Genomic DNA, 20,782 nt, shown 5'->3' with positions numbered 1-20,782 from the left:
TTAAGTTATTTAACTTTTCATTATTCATAATCTGGGTTTCCCAGTTGGTCTCAAATTTACGGGTCTTTCTAATCCACTCATGCTCATAAAATTCAATATTCCCAAATATCTTTTCTCAAGCAACCCGTACATTTGTGAGTCCACAATTATTATTTGTATCCCTTATCTTGGGAATTACCCTCTATTATGATCTCGCCTACCTATTTTAATCCAAACCTTTGTTTATCCCTCCAAAGACCAATCTGACCCCTTCTCTAACTATCGATGTGAAACATTGCATTTTTGTAAAATTCAATTCATTACGTTTCATACCTTGTAACAGTACAGTTAGAATTATATCTTGTCTTGTCTACAGTACATCTAGCTAGTTATTTTTCTCATCCTATCTTTCCACAAGAGTTATTGTAATTCTTGTGTGTATTGAGCATTCATACTCACGATAAAACAATCGTGGGTCAAAACACGTTTTATCGAATCTTTATTATAACTTCGTCATAATCACTTCGGATACAATAACTTTTTTTTTCCATTTTTTGATATTCTCCGGAATAACAATTTCATTCGTATTTCCCCGTATAACTCGAGAAGGGCGAGATTCCCCGTAAATTTTCTTCGACCATTGTATTCTTTTCTCCCATTTAATTGTCTTCGTATCTGTTACGGATTAGAATATAGAATATATATTTCAGTTGATCCTGATTTCTTTGTAAAATAGAAACTGTATACCGAACAGCCTCATCCAATAAATTATATTCACCTATTTGTGAAAAATTATTTATTTGAATATTTCATTTTCAACATCAAATTGAAAACAAAATTTGGTACAAATTTACATTCTATATTTTTGTGGATATAAGTAATGAATCACTTACGGATGCTGTGGTCGCAGAATAGGCGGCGTTTGGCGGGTTGGTGGCAGGTGTATCTGCCGCGTTGGTGCCACCAATTCTCCAGTGGTAGCTCGTTAGGCAAGTCACCAGCCCGAAAACTAATCCTGCTAACAGTACCACTACCAGGACAACGCTAAAGGCGCCGATTGCCGCAGCTAAAAAAAAACAGAATCAGTGATGCATGTATAGAATACATTTCTAGAAATAAAGAGTTTTTAAGTCAGATATTCACACATTTTCAAGTGATAACTACTAATGGAAGGGTTAACCGCTTCGTTACGTAACGCGTAACGGCGTCAGTTTGTCTCCCTTCCCTTTCTCCCACGCATACTTCAGCGGAAGGCAAGCTCCTTCTCTATCGTCGGACAGACGATCTGTATTTAGTGTGCGTTAAACATGTGTTGATGACAGCATCAAGTATAAAAATCTAACCAGCAAGCACGTAATGTTCTTTTTTGTACAACTGTCATTGAAAGTAACATTTTTATTGGTTGTCAAGAATATTAAAAGATAATGTTTACAAAGTAGCGTGTTGATAATATTTTTAACACTAGTGTTATTTTTATTTATTAACATTAATACGAAAAGTACAATTAGAACAACTGCTGATATCAATATCTTGCGATGTTGAAGCGTTGAAATATATTTGAACTATCAGAGTTGACAACTTCATGGGCGTTAACATTTAATTTTTGAAATGAAGAGGATGATGCTGTAACGCAGGAGCTAGCAGTTGGATTTATTCTTTCAGCAATAGCCTTTCTATAAAAAATAGATTGGTCGATGTAACCTTCAGCTACTGTTGTAGACTTCCATCCTCCGTGCATCTCAATATCCGTTATATTTGCTCCTGATTCTGCTAGCAAAGAAGCAGAAGACCTTCTGAAACAGTGACCTGTATATTACTTTGGTTCCGGGAAGTTCAGAAACTCAGCAATGGTAGAGGGCATTTTCCCAAACTTGGTTATACCAAGTGAGTTGGTACTGCATTTATAATTCGAATATTTCAGAATAAAAAATGTTGATGATTGATAACAGAAGGGCGTAATGCGACGTATTTATTAAAAGAATCAATGTTTTTTTCAACAATGCAAAAAGAATAACCTATTTTTGATTGTGTATTTTGAATTTGAATAATCAATGATTTTTTTCATTATCTTGATGTCTTCCTATTAATAAATGGCACATCTTTTCCTTTGGCGCCTCATTTATAAACCTCTAGACTAGTTCAAACGTGAGATTTTTTGATTTTTGGGGCCTATAACTTTCATTTTTTGGCTTTATTATGTAAAAGTTACATCATAATAATATACATAATTCAGGTAATAACCTGAACTTTTCAAGAGATAAACAATTTCAATATTGAATAGTTCAACTGAAACTAGTTAAATCTAAAGAAATGAACTTTAAACGTTCAAGCCAGTGTCGAATATACCTACATAGCAGGTTCAATGGACTGACGCCTATCAAAAAACAACTACTCCACCATGCAGGAAATTTTCTGTGAAGATTCCTGCACTGACGCCTGTCGGATATAATCCAACGCCCTTCGTGGTATTAGCCAGGGGAGTAGTTGTTTTCTGATAGGCGTCAGTCCATTCAACTTACTGTATAGGTATATTCGCCACTCTTCAAGCACAACCCACTGACTAAAAAAAAGTGTTTCGTCCTTATTCAGAGGAATCGGGCCAATTTCGGATATGCAGTTAGTTAGTACCTCGTCCACTAGATGGAGTTACATTTTGTTGTTCGCTCCAAGTCAGGAAGAGGAATGAAATACTCTGAAAGAATTACGATTTTCAATTATGGAATATTATCGACTTCAGGTCGATGATGGTACTATCTTGCACTGATGAGTGGCTAATGAGCCCGAAACCGGTCTGCAAGTGTGCCCGTTCCAAAATTGAAGGTCGTCTCTTTCAGTTGTGGTCTCTTTCAGTCGTCTCTTTCCTGCATATGCAGGAAATTTTCTGTGAAAATTCCTGTACTGACGCCTGTCGGATATAATTCAACGTCGTTCGTGGTATTAGCCAGTGGAGTAGTTGTTTTCTGATAGGCGTCAGTCCATTCAAACTACTGTGTAGGTATATTCGAGACTGGCTTGAACGTTTAAAGTTAATTTCTTTAGATTTATTTACTACCACTCTTCAAGCATAGCCCATTGACTAATAAGAATGAAATTACTTTAACTTATCACTTTCGTCGGGCGTTCCGAGAGGTACAAGTTTTTTTTTCGTAATTTTGCACCTATAACTTTGTATTTATGAAAAAGGATTACCAACAATTGATCGCGGGAAAAAATCTCGTGCACAATTGGGCTCGTTTCAAAAAAAGCGCCTGAGAAATGATTTTGCACTCCATTAAAATCATTAAAATCGCAAATATCAAAATATATGCATTCATTCTAGCCATGATGTAAACATAAACGTCAAAATACATGCGTTTATCCCAAAACCTACGTTCGTAATGAATCTTAATCTATCTGATGATTTTGAAGGATTTTATCTCAAGAATAAACTCTGCAGATATTCAGAAAAATACTAACTTCATTTCAATGGAATGTGAAAAATCACACATACGTATTTCTACGTGACGTTTTATCACGCGACTATTTGCACGCGACTTATTTTCGCCGGCGACCTTTTGAAACGCACCCAATAGTGCGCGACGTTTTTTTTTGCACGACCAATTGTCACGACACCCATGAATTCAACGTCCAAGACAGGAGCCTTAGAATAACCCAATAATGGAGGAGGCTTATCTTTCAAAAGGTCAGCCATTTGTAAAAACTTTTGTAGTACCAATTTATTTTTTGAATTATAATTCAAAAAATAAACAACACAACAAAAAAATATTTTTTGAATGTTTCCTACACTAAATTAGTCAATTTCTACTAATTTTGGGGTGATAAAAACGAAAATAACAATGAAAAATTTTTATTAGCTCTGGTTTTTGAGATACACAGTACTTAATCTTAAAGAGTAGTTATACTATACGTGAAAAGTACAGAAAACAATATTGTTATGTTTCTTTTAGAATATTTTGAGTACAAAATTAATAAAAAAAAATCATTCTTAGTGTTTTGACAAATAAAAGAAGTTTGTACCACCAAATTTCAATTAAGTCCATCCGATTCATTGTAAGATCGCTGTCGTTTAGCTTGTCTTTTATAAAACACTTCTGGAGCATCCCTACACACAGACCAGCAGTAGTCTGCAAGCATTGCTTCATTCCAACGGCCCTGATATCTCTGTTCCATTAAGGCAATGTCTTGATGGAATCTTTCTCCATGTTCATCACTCACAGCTCCACAGTTTTGTGGGAAGAAATTAAGATGAGAGTAAAGAAAATGAATTTTTAAGGACATGTTGCATCCAAGTTGGTGGTAAGCTTGAAGAAGCTCTTTAACCAATGCTGTGAAGTTATCATCTCTTTTGTTACCTAAAAACCCATGTACAACCAGGCTCTTTTTTCATTTCCTGTTAAAATCATGTCAAAAACAGGATCATTTACGATTTCACGGATTTGAGGCCCAATAAAGATGCCTTCCTTGACTTTAGCATCACTCAACCTGGGAAATTTTGCTCTCAAGTACTTAAAAGCTTGTCCTTCCTGGTCCATGGCCTTCACAAAGTTTTTCATTAGTCCCAACTTAATATGTAATGGGGGAAAGAGAACATCCTTAGGATCTACAAGAGGCTCGTAAACTACATTTTTCTCATTAGGGTTTAGGTCTCGTGTAGGCCAGTTCATTTTTTTATAGTGAGATTTTCTATCCCGACTGTCCCACAGACACAAAAAACAACAGTACTTGGTGAACCCTAATTGCATTCCTAGGAGTATAGCAATGACTTTCAAATCACCACAGATGTGCCACTTGTGTTGTTCATATTTGATTGATTGGAGAAGTGTTTTCATATTTATATACGTTTCCTTCATGTGAACTGCATGACCTATAGGAATAGAGGGTAGCTGATTTCCATTATGTAGAAGTACAGCTTTTAAGCTTAGCTTTGAAGAGTCTATAAACAGTCTCCATTCAGATGGAGTGTGATCCAAATTCAAGCAGTCCATCAAACCATTAACATCAGAACAAACTATGAGGTTTTCTTTTTTCTCGAAAAAAGGAAGCAAATCTTTTTGACGCTGTCTGTACTGAGATATTTTCACATCATGTTTTAGAAGATTCCACTGTTGTAGTCTTGACCCTAACAGCTCAGCCTTTTCCTTAGACAAGCGAAGATCTCTTATAAGGTCACTCAACTCTGCTTGACTAATTCTGTGCGGATCACTAGACCTATCGCTTACCTCAAAATCAGGGTCATAGGATGTAGAAGGATGGGTTGCTCCTTCTAAACAGTCTTCATCACCTTCCTCTAAAATTTCATAGTTTTGGGGTGGAGAAGGGACTGGCAAATTGTCTGAGTGTGGTACAGGCCGAAGAGCAGATGGGAGATTAGGGTATTTAACCGTTCCTCTTTTCTCCATAGAAAAACCTTGCTTAATGGGAGGAGTTAAGCAGAAATAACAGTCGTCTGTATGATTGGTAGGCTCACGCCAAACCATAGGTACTGCAAAAGCCATTGCCCGGTTTTTATTTTTCAGCCACTCTTGCAATATGACGGAACAAGAATTACAACATATATGAGGAGCCCATGATTTATCTTGGTCCCCAACTTTCACACCAAAATAATGTTCATAGGCTGTCTTAAAGATAGGTGTCATTTTACGTTTCTGAGCCTTGAATGTTATTTCACCACATATATAGCAAAAGCTATCGACAGAATTCACACACTTTCGAGGCATTTCAGATCAGCACTTAAATTAATTTAAAAATCAACTTCACACGATAATTTCAATAGCAACCACGTGCGTACAATTGACAAACTCACATAGGTTATGTTTACTACTTAAGAACAGCTGATGAGAGGGGTGTTATGTAAACAAACATGTGTACCAACTGTTGGTGATGAAATATTTCATTTGTTGAAAACTCAATATACATATATATATATATATATAATATAATGATACTATATCTTGAAAACAAGAGCTAATATATAATTTTTATGGTCACTTTCGGTTTTAACACGTGGAAATACATTAAAATCATCTAATTTCAACCCCGAAACAAAAACTTTGTTGTGTTGTGTTATCTTTCAAAAGTGTACAACTAAATCGCCACATAGGAATTAAATTATATTCCAAACATCCCGGAAGTTCAGATTTCACATTTTACAACTGCTACTCTGAAATATCTTTCATGAAAAAAGTGGATCAATAAAATTCTTTGAACCAAAAATGTAAATTTTAATCGAACACTCAGTTATGGATATTTTTGATTTGCAATTGAAACGCCAGTGGTCTTTCCATATTCTCGATACTAATTATATATTTCATTAATATATGTATATGAAAAAATATTATCATGCATGGAACATCAAACTTTTCTTGGAAGTGGTGTCATATTTTTATACATCAAGTCGTAAATTTAGAACCTCAGATGGATATTTGCAACATTGTGGGATCCCGGTAGATATCCCGTTTTATGTGACAATTAAAATATTTCAATTCGGAAAAAAATCTTTTCAAATCTATTCAGTGTTTTTCTTCAGTGATATATTCAATAGATTTTTTCACAAGAGAATAAACTCTGGATGGAGACTAAAACAAATGAGTTCGAACTGCAAAAAAACCCTATAATATGATTTGAATGATATAGTTGAAAGAACAAATAAGTAAAATTAAAAATTGAATTGAATAGCAAAATTACAATTATATTAAAAAATGAACCGTGGTACGAAATAAAAATAAGCAAAAAATTGATAGTTCAATAATTTAAATGGAATAAATATTTCTAAACCAAGTTACTTCACGGACTATTCATAAGCCATTTGAAAGCTTTCACCTATCCTTTCTTTCCTCTCCCCGCTTTACCGGTTAAGTGGGAGTACACCGTGTTTCCGCTTGATTAAAAGTTTCCATATTGTGCGTCTTTCTACGCTAGCTTAACTGAATACGTCGTTGGACAAATTATATGCATTTTCTTTGAACTTCCTCTTGAACCAGTGTTTCTACCTGTGTATAGATCTTCAGTCCCTCTATTACCTCTGTGAGTCCATCGGTGTGAGATCAGGTGATCTAGCTGGCCACTACTGGACCCCATCTAACGCCCTAGCTTCTTGTCTGATAGATTGTAGATTATCTATTTGTACATGTCCTAAAGTTGCAACTTCAACTCTGTTATTTCTCACTTATCCATTAACTGTTCAACGTATTGATGGCTCACGTTGTGGTCTGGGTGTTTCGTATTATAAATTTTTGTAGCAGCTTTGATACAATCATTATTTCGATAATAGGTTGCAACAATTTCTATTCTTTCTTCAGTAGAATAAACCATGTTAGGACACGATGAACAAGGATGCCTGAATAATAATTCGAGAAGAACTGACAGTGGCCAACTGTTCAATTTTTTGTTCTGCGACAACAACTAGATTCAACAAAAACTACCAGTGCAGAAAAAACTAACAGTGTCGTCCATTTTAAAACGTTTACTACTGATAAAATAAATTCTACAAATTCAGAAGACCTGCAACAGAGAATCGTTCGAGAATGCCGATTGCCGACTCCAAACATTTTGAATAGTAGACTATATTATTGTATGGAACTAGATGGAGGTCATTTTGAACACTTTATCCGTTGATAGTGTCGCCATTGATATTGCTTTTGCTGATTTCGGGTATGATTGCTATATCAGAATTAGTCCTCCTAGAAATGAAAACTGACGTCTTCTTTGAACATGAGGTTTTGGGCTGAACAAAATCCAAATGGGGTGGTGAATTGTGGGGAACAAATATCTCAGAAAGTTATTGTGTGGTGTGGTATCCTGAACGAAAACATTTTATTGGGCCATTTTTTTCGATCAAAATTTAAACGGACGACTATTCGTTGATTTTCTGGAAAATGCATTTTCCGATGTGTTGGAAGAACTACCTTTGGATGTGAGACACATCATGATTTTTCAGTTACATGGTTCACCAGTTCACAATAGTGGCATAACAAGGGTTTGGTTGAATAAGAATCTACCTATGAAATGTATAGGACCCAATAGCCCTCTCGTAGTATGGCCAGCACGATCCCCAGATTTGAATCCACTGGATTTTTATTTAGGGGGAAACTTGAAAAATAAAGTTTAAAAGAATAGGCCAACAAATAAGGAAGATCTCCGTGCAACAATTATACAAGCGTGTAGAGAACTGAGAAGAGTTGGAGGAAATAATAGAAGGCGCATAGAAAAATGTGTTCGATTGGAGGAAAATTTCATAGAAGGCACGAAAATATAAAATGGTCAACAGTTAAATCATTTGAAATTGATTGTTTCGTTTTTTAATTGGAAATGTGATTTTAAAAGTAGTACTTTGAAAGAATTTTGAACTACATAACATTTTTCGCCACAAAATATCTTTTTTTCAATAATGGGAAAATGAGAATATGAACTAACATTAACCATCCTTAAACCTCACTGATTACATGTTTCCGTTCCTCTTACAAAATTAACATTTTCTCTCTTATTGAGAAGGAATAACTTTCCTGACAATAAAATAAAAAATAAATTATTTATGAGAAAACAAAAGTCGAGTTTCTCTTCAATAATTTCGTTCATGTTTTGATGTCAAAACGAAAAAAAATCTACTTCAATTATACGGGGAGTTATACCATGAGAAGTGAAAGAAATTCAGATTTTTCAGGACTGAATTTTTTTCAGGAAAAAAGTGTAATCGTAGTAAATTGGTAGTCCTGATCATGAATCTGAAGGAATTTTGAGCCTATTTTGACCCCTAATATGTTTTACTGTAGAAATGGGGTGTTCCATCGCGAGTGGCGGACAGTGTATATCACTTTGGCCAACCCCATTCAGGTGGTAGGTGCATTTTGAGGATTTCCATCAGTCCTGAGAGTTTCATCGTTCCACCTTGAATATTAATGAAGATACGGAAGTGAGACAAATTCGGATTTTTCAGGACTGAATTTTTTTAAGGAAAAAAGTGTAATCGTAGCAACGCTATAAGTATAACAGCCTACCTGTTTGGAAATTCAAATTTCAAGTCCCTAATTTTCTGACTTTAACATATTGTAATGATATGTTTTTTCAATATTAAACCGTTGTTTTTCCCGTCACAGAAAAACCTCGAGCTGAAATCTGATACGTTTTTCCCTTGCCTAATAAATAACTATTCTTCTGATGTTCGATAAATATAATACAGTAGAAATTCTAATTAGATGAATCGATATTGTTTCAAGATGGCAAAAACTGAAATTCTGATCATTTTTTATTTCAAAAATGTTTTTTTATGCAATCTTTTCTCAGTGTGTTTTCCATCCAATTTTAAACATGACTCAAATTAATTAGAACCCGAGAAGCAAACGAACGACTTCTGTGTACACGAATAAATTATGAATATTTTAACACCTAGGGCTTTACGCGAAAGAATGACTCACCGAAACAAGTTTTTGGTAAATACATTAGTATGAGACATCGCTGCCCGCCGAAACAACACCCTGTCCCAAGCCCCAGACGTGCCAACTTTCTTTTTGTTTTTTGTTGTTCCATCACTTGTTTTGGAAGATGTTAATAAAAAGTCAATAGGTATTGTCTACTCCGGACGTGTATTTTTAAAAAGCACGAAAAGTGTCAATATCATAAAAGAACAATGAGTGTTTTAGTGGTTCCTTCAACCGAAAAATAAATAAAAATGTTGCAAATTTATGCACGGTTAAATAATCGCGAAGTACACGTTCTCGGAATAATAATAATAAAAAAGAGCCACCAAGAGCATGACACCGAATGCGAAAGCAATTGCAATCTTATGTTGCACGTCCCAGAACTGCATTTTTGTTGGTGTTTTTATTTTTTGGGCAGCAGGTAAATATTTGCATATCGCAGCTCAACTTGTCTGGTCCAGACAAAATAAAATTTTGGTTTTATTTCTTCTGTCGCATGGAACACCGTCTTCAATGTCACAATTACAGGGTGGGTAGGTGTTGCTGTTGTTGAGATTTCGGAACAAGCTCAACATTCCCGAATACATATCACGATGTTGGGTGTTATAAGGAATATTCATCCCATTATCTTGATATTTATGTTTCATTGTAACACATCGGAACTGCAGCCCTATTCCGAATTTCCCTTTATCATAGGGACACAATCCTTTACGCCTATAAAACTAGTTATAAAAATATTCATACTAGACAGAAAAAAATCTGCTCAATCTGAATCAGAGAATATGTGACAACTCGTTTACAATTACTTTACAAGAATTTGTAGGCGTTGTTACTCTTGACGAAGACCTGAACTTTCGTCAATCTCATTGGTTTTCTTAATTATATTTGAAAGAAATTTAAAGCTGTTCTATCATGCTCAGGTACAATTGAGCTTTAGTTCAATAACAATTTGGGGCTTTTCTGCTTCTGCGAAAGATATTCAAAAAAGAATAATTAGTTGTATAACCAATAGTTCACAGTGGAAATAGGGAATCCGAAGTCTAACTGGTATTTAAATTCTTGGAGTTCTAATTTACAGTAATGAAAATGAAGATGCATGAATCGCAGCTATTTTCATAGCTATAACCCTAGCATCAAAATTAAGTTTTGTATTTCATGTGTGTTTTTAACCATGACTCAAAGTTGCTTCAATGTACCAGTTCTTAAACTGTACAACGTTCTTCCCAATGGAGTTTAGGATATACATTTAGTGTATGAAAATTGAATTAAATGTAAGTGATCTTTGTTGTTCAGTAGCAGAATCTCGTTGAATATAATCAGGTGAAACCGGTACCATTGCCTGTTCTCATGTATGGAGCTCCACTCCTTTGCATACCCTAAAGCTGCTGTTCCATCCAGAAAAGAGCAATCCCCCTGATTGGATACGCAAACATCACTTGCAACCTTGATAGTTTGGAACATCGTAAATATATTGGAGATTTATTTCTCTTCTATAGGTACTTTCACTAGTGTTCAAGTGACTTGACACAATTGATTCTACCAAGAGCGGTACATATCACAAACACGCGATAGACTGTGGCTGCCCATCGTTTGGAGGTTCAACTCAATACACTTCGAACTTCACTGTTGAACTTTTATTTGGAGAACGGCGTTTGTGTGTAATAAACTTCCTGAACGTTCTTCCAAAGTAATTTCTCTCCAAAGTAATCTCCAGCGATTCAAATCCAATATGAATCGCAACTTCCGCACAGCCACCGCTCTTAGAGCGCTTTGAAGAGTTTTCTGTAGTGCTCGTGTTTTGTATTTAAAAAAAGTTGATAGCGTTTTTCGTGATATCAAGATGGCAGATAATTTTTCAAACACAAAACATGATTTTAAATAAAATATGTTTCCCACATCTAATTGTTATAAAAAGTATGGACGAAAACATATTCAATTTATAAAAACATCGTTGGATGAAAGTCAAGTCAGATGGAATCGTTAGTTCCATTGCCATGCCATACAGGGTGTTCCTTAAACACATGCTAATATTCAAGGAGGTAATTCTTAGACCCATTTTAAGAAAAAAACTTCCTATGGACGTATGTCCTAAACGCCTTAACTTTTGAGATACAGGGTGGCAAAGTTTTCAAAAATAATCAGTTTTTTAATAATAACTGAGATAATTTTGTAGACATCTCTGGCATATTTGGTACATATGTTCCATGCCTCAAGGCGCATTTTCTGATGTACACAAATTTGTATTTTTTCAAACAGTGGCATCCCTACGGGTTTCGCATTGAATATTTTTGGAGAAAAAGTACTACGCCAATGCTTTCTTCTCAAAATAAAATCATTTTTAAAATCCTCATTTATTTTTGAGAAAATTTGATCTCTTGGTATTTCTTTGTCCGACGCATGATTTTCACTCAAAAAAATAAAAATCGACAGAAAGCAAATTAAGAAATTAGATCAATTCTAAAATGAATGTGAATCTGAAAATTGCTTCATAACGCATTACCAATTCCCTAATAATATTTGAAAACATAATCTGCAAAAAAATAAATTTTTCACAAAAACGAGTTTTATTTTATTTTGTGACAGTAAGTCTAAACGAATAGCACAAATTTGACAATTAGTATTAATACCAAAACTGATTATAAAAATTGTTGGAAGTGGCCACCTGCACTTAGTATGCATGCTTCCGCCCTTCTACGCATGGAATTACGCACCCGTTCAAATATTCCCGGCGTATTTCGTATAGTTTCACACGAGGCAACTATTCGCTCTCTTAAATCTTCTAAAGTATTAACGGGAGTTTTATACACAAGAGTTTTAAGGTGACCCCATAAAAAAAAACTAAACTGTTGAGATCGGGGGATCTTGCTGGCCATTGCTGAGGTCCTCAGTGACCTATCCAACGATTAGGATAAACTGTATTTAAATGGTTTCGGACAATTACAATGAAATGAGCAGGGGCGCCATCGTGCATGTACCATATTCGATTCCTTAACGCAAGTGGCACATCTTCCAATAACCCAGGTAAGTCTTCTTCGAGAAAGTGTAAATAAGAACGACCATTAAGGCGTTCTGGTAGAAAAAATGGGCCTATTAGATGATCACCTATAATTCCTGCCCATGCATTAACCGAAAATTGGTGTTGGAAATGGGTTTCGGTTATTGCATGGGGATTTTCTTCAGCCCACACATGATTGTTATGGAAATTTTGAATAGCATTCCGAGAAAAATTTGCTTCGTCTGTGAACAAAATTTTTGTCACAAAATGCGGATTTAGTGCAATACTTTGCAGATACCACTGACTGAAGTTCACACGCTGTAGAAAATCCCTGGAGAGTAATGCCTGCACTCTTGAAATATGGTATGGGTATAACAAAAAATCAACCAAAATACGCCAAACAATTTGATGACAAATATCCAGAGTTCTAGCGATCTCCTCGTACTCGTCTCAGGATGTTCCTCAATTTCTTGCAGCACCGCTTCCTCAATTTCAGGAGTTCTTACTACACGAGGTCTACCTTCCGGAGTCCCTTTCTTGAAACTACCAGTTTCCCCAAGTCGACGATGAATATTTGAAAAGTTTCGGCTATCTGGTAAGACACGATTAGGATATCTTTCCTGATAAATGCGCCTGGCTTCTGTTGCATTACCATCGGCAAGGCCATATACGTAATGCATTTGCGCCATTTCCGCATTCGTATAATTTACCATATTTACTGATATTCAGAAAAACAGCGGACTACCAAAATAACTTCAATATCACTTCAAAATCAATCAAAACGCTCTGTGATAGTTTTTAACACCAACACCTTACTTTAAACCAACATCAATATTAGCTTCTGACGGTTGTACATACAGAGAATTCGTTTTTTATTACTATGGTGGGTACGCTGTTTTTTCTGCTTTCAATCTTTAAAAGAAATCACATATCGACAAACTCCATATTTCCAAGAGGTGCAGTAAATAAATTCTGCTACACGTCATTTATTCCAGGATAACTAAATTAATGTTTTCAAAAATTATTAAGCGGTGCTGCGTTATGACGTAATTTTAATTGAGAACAGCGCATCTGACAACAACCAAATATCTTTCAGATCCTCAATTATTTTGCAACAAATCTGATCTCTTAGTTTGCTTTCAGTCGATGCACGATACCGCATCAGATTTTTAAGGGATTTATCCTTAAGTAAAGCGATTTTTAATATTTTGAGCGAAAACCATGCGTCGGACAAAGAAAACCCAGCAAATCAAATGTGCTCAAAAATGTATGGAGATTTTAAAAATGATTTTTAATTCAAGATAAAGCAGTGGCGTAGTATTTTTTTCGCCAAAAATATACATTTCAAAACTCGTACGTACGCCACTGGCAGAGAAAATTAAGAAAATTGTGCATCAGAAAATGCGCCTTGAGGCATGGAATATATTTACCAAATATGCCAAAGATGTCTACAAAATTATCTCAGTTATTATTAAAAAACTGATTATTTCTGAAAACTTTGCCACCCTGTATCTCAAAAGTTAAGGCGTTTAGGACATACGTCCTTAGGACGTTTTTTCCTTGAAATGGGTCTAAGAATAACCTCCTCAAATATTAGCATGTGTTTAAGGAACACCCTGTATATGCGGAGTTGAATCTTCCATCAGATGTTAAAACCAGTGGATATTTCAAAACTCGCAGTGGCTGTATTGAATAATTAGAATTCAATATACACCTTCACCGGATAATGAAGACATTTTGTTTTTGATGTATGTACGACAGGTGATTGAAACGAGTTATAGTCAACATCAATCGAAATAAATGTGGAATTTGAATAATGAAACAATGAATATCACATAACAAGTTATCTATGAATACAAAGGGGCACATTAGAATAGTAATTATGGGAGAAAGATTGTTTATGTGCATTGCACGAATAAACAGTCAAAAAATCTTTGGCTTGAAAATACTCGTCGCTACAGATTCCTGTGAAAGAAATGCCGATTTTTAGAATTGTATTGCCGAAACACGTTCAGAAAATGAAAATACATGATAAACGTATTCATCACCACACCACAATGCTGTGGGATTGCCATATGATAGTTTTCAAAATGTCCACACGTTTTTCGTTATTGGCAACCGTAGAAACTATTGCATAGTGAATCACGTGTTTCGATTTTGAGAATTGAAAAGTATAATTCAAATTCCTCAACAGTATAGAAACATTCTCTGATAAGGAGTTCCCTAAGTCTATACTTGAAAACCGCCGGGGATCCCGCGTATTTTATTCCGTTCGGAAGACAGTTAAAAAAACGGCAGCCTGCATTGATGGGAGATTTTTTGTAATAGGGGTGTTTGGGCTTGTTCAATTTGATATCATTTTTATTTCTGGTGTTGTAAGAATGTGAATCACTATTAATGGGAAATGATAGTTTGTTATTGAAAATATATGTTAATAGTTTCATTAAATAAATTGATGTAACCGTGAGGATCCGTTCAGTTTTGAAAACCTGTCTGCATGATTGGCGACTACTAATGTTGAAGATAAGCCTTATGATTCTTTTCTGAGCAACAAAAATTCTTGTTATGTCTGATGCCTGACCCCATACTATAATATTGTAGGAAATTGTGGAATACACAAATGCATAGTAAACCTATAATAATGAATCTGTGTTCAAAATATTTCTTAGTGTTGCCAAAATATAAAAGCTTTTGTTGATTTTTTTACATACTATTTGTATTTGATCCTACCATGTTAGGTTACAATCTATGAGCGTTCCTAAGAATTTAGGTGCAGTGGAGGTTTCAACAGTATTATTATTGACTTCGATGGTGAAATTAGAAGGTATTCCATGTTTTGTGTGAAACTCAATTATTACTGTCTTACTTTGATTCATTATTAGTGTATTCTGCATACAGTAATCCGCAAAATCTTTCAAAACTGAGTCAGTTCTTTGCTGTAGTCTTTGGCGATCAGTGTCAGACACCACAATAGAGGTGTCATCAGCATACATGAAAACTCTACCGTCCTTTATGTTATGAGGCAAGTCATTGACATAGATAAGGAAGATCAAGGGACCCATGACACTTCCCTGCGGTGTTCCAAGATCTAAATCGTATTCCTTCGATTTGGTTTCACCGATTCTCACGATGATCTTCCGATCTTCAAGAAAGGACGTTATCCAGTCGTTCACTGGGCCACGTAGACCTAGGTTGTTGATTTTTTCGGAGACTAAATTACGATTAACCGTGTCGAATGCCCGCGTTAGGTCAAACGATATGACAACTACATACGCATTTTTGTCCATCAGATCATTAATGTGTTGGACAAGTTCTGTTATGGCTGTTTCGGTAGATAGGCCAGGGCGGAAACCATGCTGGCAATCAGTAAGTATTTTATGCTTTGTGAAGAAATCTGTAATTTTTCTGCAAATGATTTTTTCAATGATTTTGGAAAATATGCTCAGGAGAGCAATTGGGCGGTAGTTCTCTATATTGCTCGTATCACCTTTTTTGAATATGTAAATAATGGCAGCCGATTTCAGAACACTAGGAAAAGTGCCTGAATTCACTGATAGGTTTATAATGTCAGCAAGGTATTGTGACATAATACAAGCACACTTTTTTATTATATCAACCGGGATTTCATCTAATCCAGTGGATTTTTTATTAGGTAAGTTAGCGATAACTTCTTCAACTTCCTCTTTAGTGGCCGATATGAATACAAGAGAATAACTTATGCTGTTGGAGATTGTGCACTTCGATATATTATTTCCAAAATGTTCAGTTATTTTTTTTTCAATAACAGTGGATAGGTAGTTGCCAAATAGATCTGCGATAATCTTTGGATCCGTGGTTAAATGACCTTCATAAGAGGTTTCTAATTGTTTCTGTTTTTTGGATTTCCCTGTAAAATTATTTGTGATAGTCCAGATTGCTTTGGATTTATTGCTGGATTTTTGTATTTTGTTGTCGTAGAGTTCGCGTTTTTCTTTTTTAATATTTTCATCCACTTCTTTTTTCATTTTTATATAGTGAGTTTTAATTTCAATACCATCAGTTCTTTTCCTTAACCAGTCTAAGTGTTTTAGATTTTCTAAGTCCTTTTCCAATTTGTCTGATAAGATTATTTTATTCTGGTCTGGATTCCTGTCCAGCATGGACAGGAATCCAGACCAGAGACAATCTGTTGAGTCTTCCTATCGAGGAGAGTCGTTTTTGGCAATTTGGTTAGATTCTTCCAATTCCTCCGCACACAATTCAGTAGCGTAAATTTCCGCTTGAAATACAGTCGCATAGGTTCCTAGGCAGGTTGATATCTCTCTCCTGGGTCTGCGACTGAAAACACCTGCACCAGACCCGGAAGGTGTTTTTGATCCATCTGTGAACCAACAACTATCTGCTTTCAATAGTTCCTTCTCCCGTTTGGTATAACTAATGACTTTCAATAAGTCTGAAATCAGAATGAATCTATTTAGAAAAATTGATTAATTTTGTTGTAAAAAAAAATTAAGATGCTTTAAATAATATGGCTCCAATCTGACAAAAAGTTCCTAGCCAAGTATTTATAACAATGAACGCTGTTTCACAACAAAATCAATATTTTGTGAACAGATTCATTCGGATTTCAGATTTATTGAAAGTCAGCAGTTACATCAAGCCATAGGACTTATTACTAGTGTTGAACACAATCTTAAATTTGTATGAACTTATTTTTATTTTGTGTTGCTAATAAAGCTTGTTTTTTAGTTTTTCCAAACTATCATTTATTTTCCACAGTTTCTGTCACAGTTTCTATCTTGTACACATTCTGTAGTGTAAGCATTAGGTATGGCTGATACTATTTTGATTATTTGATCTTCGTTCCAATACCTTCCGTTTGACGATTCTGAATTGAAAATTTTCTTTGATGTTTCCATTCCATCATTTAAACTGGTTCTAGTTTGATTTTATATTAAAATGATACTATATTTTATGGCGATTTCATTATTTATTGCTTCGTTTACCTACTAATATGATGATATGCTTTATGAAGTTGTGATTTACGACACTGTATGTTCTGATAGACTACGTTATGAAATTGTAGCATCAAAATACTTTCAATTTCTGTCTTGTAACATTATGATTCAGAGATTTTTCTATTGCAGTATATTTCTTCAATGAGCAAATTCTAGCCGTTTATTATTATTATAATGTTTGTCTCCAAACAAAGCAACCGGATTATCTGTATTATTGTATTAGTTTCAAAATGTCTTTATAGGACGAAACTCCAGTAACGTCAGTTACAAATACAAATGGTAATGCATAATAGTTTCAAAACACCACACAACACAAACTAAAAAATAAAAAATTATTCGAAACTAACTCGAAATTGTGTTCAACATTGATAATAAGTCATATGGCTGGATGTAGGTTGGGTTAGGCTAGGTCCAAAGTGTATTGGTTTATTCGCCCTTCCACCGCAACCCGCAAGGGTTTATTGTGGCTCACACCTATTCCCACTCGACCAAATAAACCCAGCTTCTTAACGAAGCCATTTGTATGGTGAGTTAATTGTAATACGATTGAGATCATTCACTTATTGGTTCGAAAGAAAATAATTTCATTCATACTTCGACGTTATACATCTACTGACTGTCAAACCACCATATTTGTTTTATACCAAATAGCTCAATTTAATCTGAATTTACGGTACAGTGTACGAAGTTGAAGGAGCATATTATTTTACTGAAAATCATATGGACATGTTGGTTCCAACAGTCTCTCTTGAGACTATTGGAAAAGCATGATTCTCCGTGGACTGAATTAGAGTAGATATTCTTTTTTCAATCACAGTAGTTACGATTTAAGTATTCTATTGTTACATTTTTATTACACTTATAATTAAACTCTCAGCAATATTGACTACTAGTCTTAACTAGTCGTAAATAAAAGCACGAAGCAAATTTTTTTTTTTACATTAACCATCCAACGTGTTTACGTAAGAAACCCACATTTTGAAAAATCTCACGTGAGATTGGGGGATGGGGGAGGGTGTTGAGTAAAATCTCACCACATCTCACCAGGGGGCGGGAGGGACGGACTGAAAATTAAAAAAAAAACACCTCACCTTATTTATGGACGCCCCCTTATCTGATCATGGGGGGTTTGTTCCCCCGCCTGAGACAGATTCTGTGTACGCAGGCGACTTATTATAGATGTTGAACACAATCTCAAATTAGTTTCCAATTATTTTTATTATTCTAGTTTGTGTTGCTGTTGAAGCGTGCTTTTAAATACGCTTTCATTAGCTTCACCTGTATGTATGTATGTTCGCTTGTAACTCTCAAGCTCCTTGATATATCGACATTATTGCTTGATCTATTCGCGGGCAGATAGCGCTTTATGTAACCTCCTTGATATAATTCGAACTCACTTTACATGTATTTCTTCATTTGAAGAAAGTTTATTTTTATTAACACGTGCGTCTGCTGCCTTATTTGTAACCCTTCTTTGCGCGCCTGCTGCTTTGTGCTTGGTAGCTGATTTTCAGACTCTTTTTACGTAATCGGAAAATATCAATGGTCATTTTTCTAAACAATACACGGCTGATTGATCCCAAAGTTGAGATAAAATAAATACAAATCAAAAAGACTGAAAAACACGCTTTTAATAAGCTTAAAATAATACTTGTATTTTTCGTTCGTTATTGTTTTAAGCTCATTTAAAAGATATATCTTCAACTTTTCAGTGCGATGTTCTTTAAGAGTGTGTTTTTTAGTTTTTCAAACTATATTTATTAGAATTAAAGGGGTTATATTTTTGGGGGTGATTAATTTTTGGGAAAGAAAGTTTTTAGCTTTCTACTATTCTATATGTGTGTATTTTCAATAATGATATACAATTTGGTACTGAAGAGCCTTGGGGCAAGTGTCTTAAGGGGAAACATCGATGTATACCAGTGAGGATGACAGTGTTCTATGTAAGTGCAATTTGTTACCATTTAAAGTAGAACTCATGTGAATGATATCTGATTTCACAACACAACAAAAAAATATTTTTTGAATGTTTCCTACACTAAATTAGTCAATTTATACTAATTTTGGGGTGATAAAAACGAAAATAACAATGAAAAATTTTTATTAGCTCTGGTTTTTGAGATACACAGTACTTAATCTTGAAGAGTAGTTATACTATACGTGAAAAGTGAAAGTACATAAAACAATATTGTTATGTTTCTTTTAGAATATTTTAAGTACAAAATTAATAAAAAAAAAACATTATTCTTAGTGTTTTGACAAATAAAAGAAGTTTGTACCACCAAATAAGTCCATCCGATTCATTGTAAGATCGCTGTCGTTTAGCTTGTCTTTTATAAAACACTTCTGAAGCATCCCTACACACAGACCAGCAGTAGTCTGCAAGCATTGCTTCATTCCAACGGCCCTGATATCTCTGTTCCATTAAGGCAATGTCTTGATGGAATCTTTCTCCATGTTCGTCACTCACAGCTCCACAGTTTTGTGGGAAGAAATTAAGATGAGAGTGAAGAAAATGAATTTTTAAGGACATGTTGCATCCAAGTTGGTGGTAAGCTTGAAGAAGCTCTTTAACCAATGCTGTGAAGTTATCATCTCTTTTGTTACCTAAAAACCCATGTACAACCCCCTTAAAGGCTTCCCAGGCTCTTTTTTCATTTCCTTTTAAAATCATGTCAAAAGTAGGATCATTTACGATTTCACGGATTTGAGGCCCAATAAAGATGCCTTCCTTGACTTTAGCATCACTCAACCTGGGAAACTTTGCTCTCAAGTACTTAAAAGCTTGTTCTTCCTGGTCCATGGTCTTCACAAAGTTTTTCATTAGTCCCAACTTAATATGTAATGGGGGAAGGAGAACATCCTTAGGATCTACAAGAGGCTCGTAAACTACATTTTTCTCATTAGGGTTTAGGTCTCGTGTAGGCCAGTTCATTTTTTTATAGTGAGATTTTCTATCCCGACTGTCCCACAGACACAAAAAACAACAGTACTTGGTGAACCCTAATTGCATTCCTAGGAGTATAGCAATGACTTTCAGATCACCACAGATGTGCCTCTTGTGTTGTTTATATTTGATTGATTGGAGAAGTGTTTTCATATTTATATACGTTTCCTTCATGTGAACTGCATGACCTATAGGAATAGAGGGTAGCTGATTTCCATTATGCAGAAGTACAGCTTTTAAGCTTAGTTTTGAAGAGTCTATAAACAGTCTCCATTCAGATGGAGTGTGATCCAAATTCAAGCAGTCCATCAAACCATTAACATCAGAACAAACTACGAGGTTTCCTTTTTTCTCAAAAAAAGGAAGCAAATCTTTTTGACGCTGTCTGTACTGAGATATTTTCACATCATGTTTTAGAAGATTCCACTGTTGTAGTCTTGACCCTAACAGC

The 20,782-nt window shown here is 35.0% G+C and overlaps 1 protein-coding gene across 2 annotated transcripts in view; it reads right to left on the bottom strand.

The window, feature by feature from the left end:
- The window catches only part of LOC141481648 (uncharacterized), a 407,979-nt gene that overhangs the window by 290,432 nt on the left and 96,765 nt on the right, over positions 1-20,782 (bottom strand). For both annotated transcript variants that reach the window (XM_074173553.1, XM_074173552.1), the window contains exon 2: positions 873-1,045. In XM_074173553.1, the coding sequence (XP_074029654.1) occupies positions 873-1,045 (173 nt within the window). The remainder of the gene's footprint in view (positions 1-872; positions 1,046-20,782) is intronic.

This window comes from Leptinotarsa decemlineata, unplaced genomic scaffold (genome assembly GCF_025532065.1).
Source record: "Leptinotarsa decemlineata unplaced genomic scaffold, Ldec_3_MD MMD2_tig00000251_RagTag_RagTag, whole genome shotgun sequence".
Lineage (NCBI taxonomy): Eukaryota > Metazoa > Arthropoda > Insecta > Coleoptera > Chrysomelidae > Leptinotarsa > Leptinotarsa decemlineata.
The sequence above is the reverse complement of the archived record's forward strand: the minus strand, read 5'-3'. Positions and strand labels throughout refer to the sequence as shown.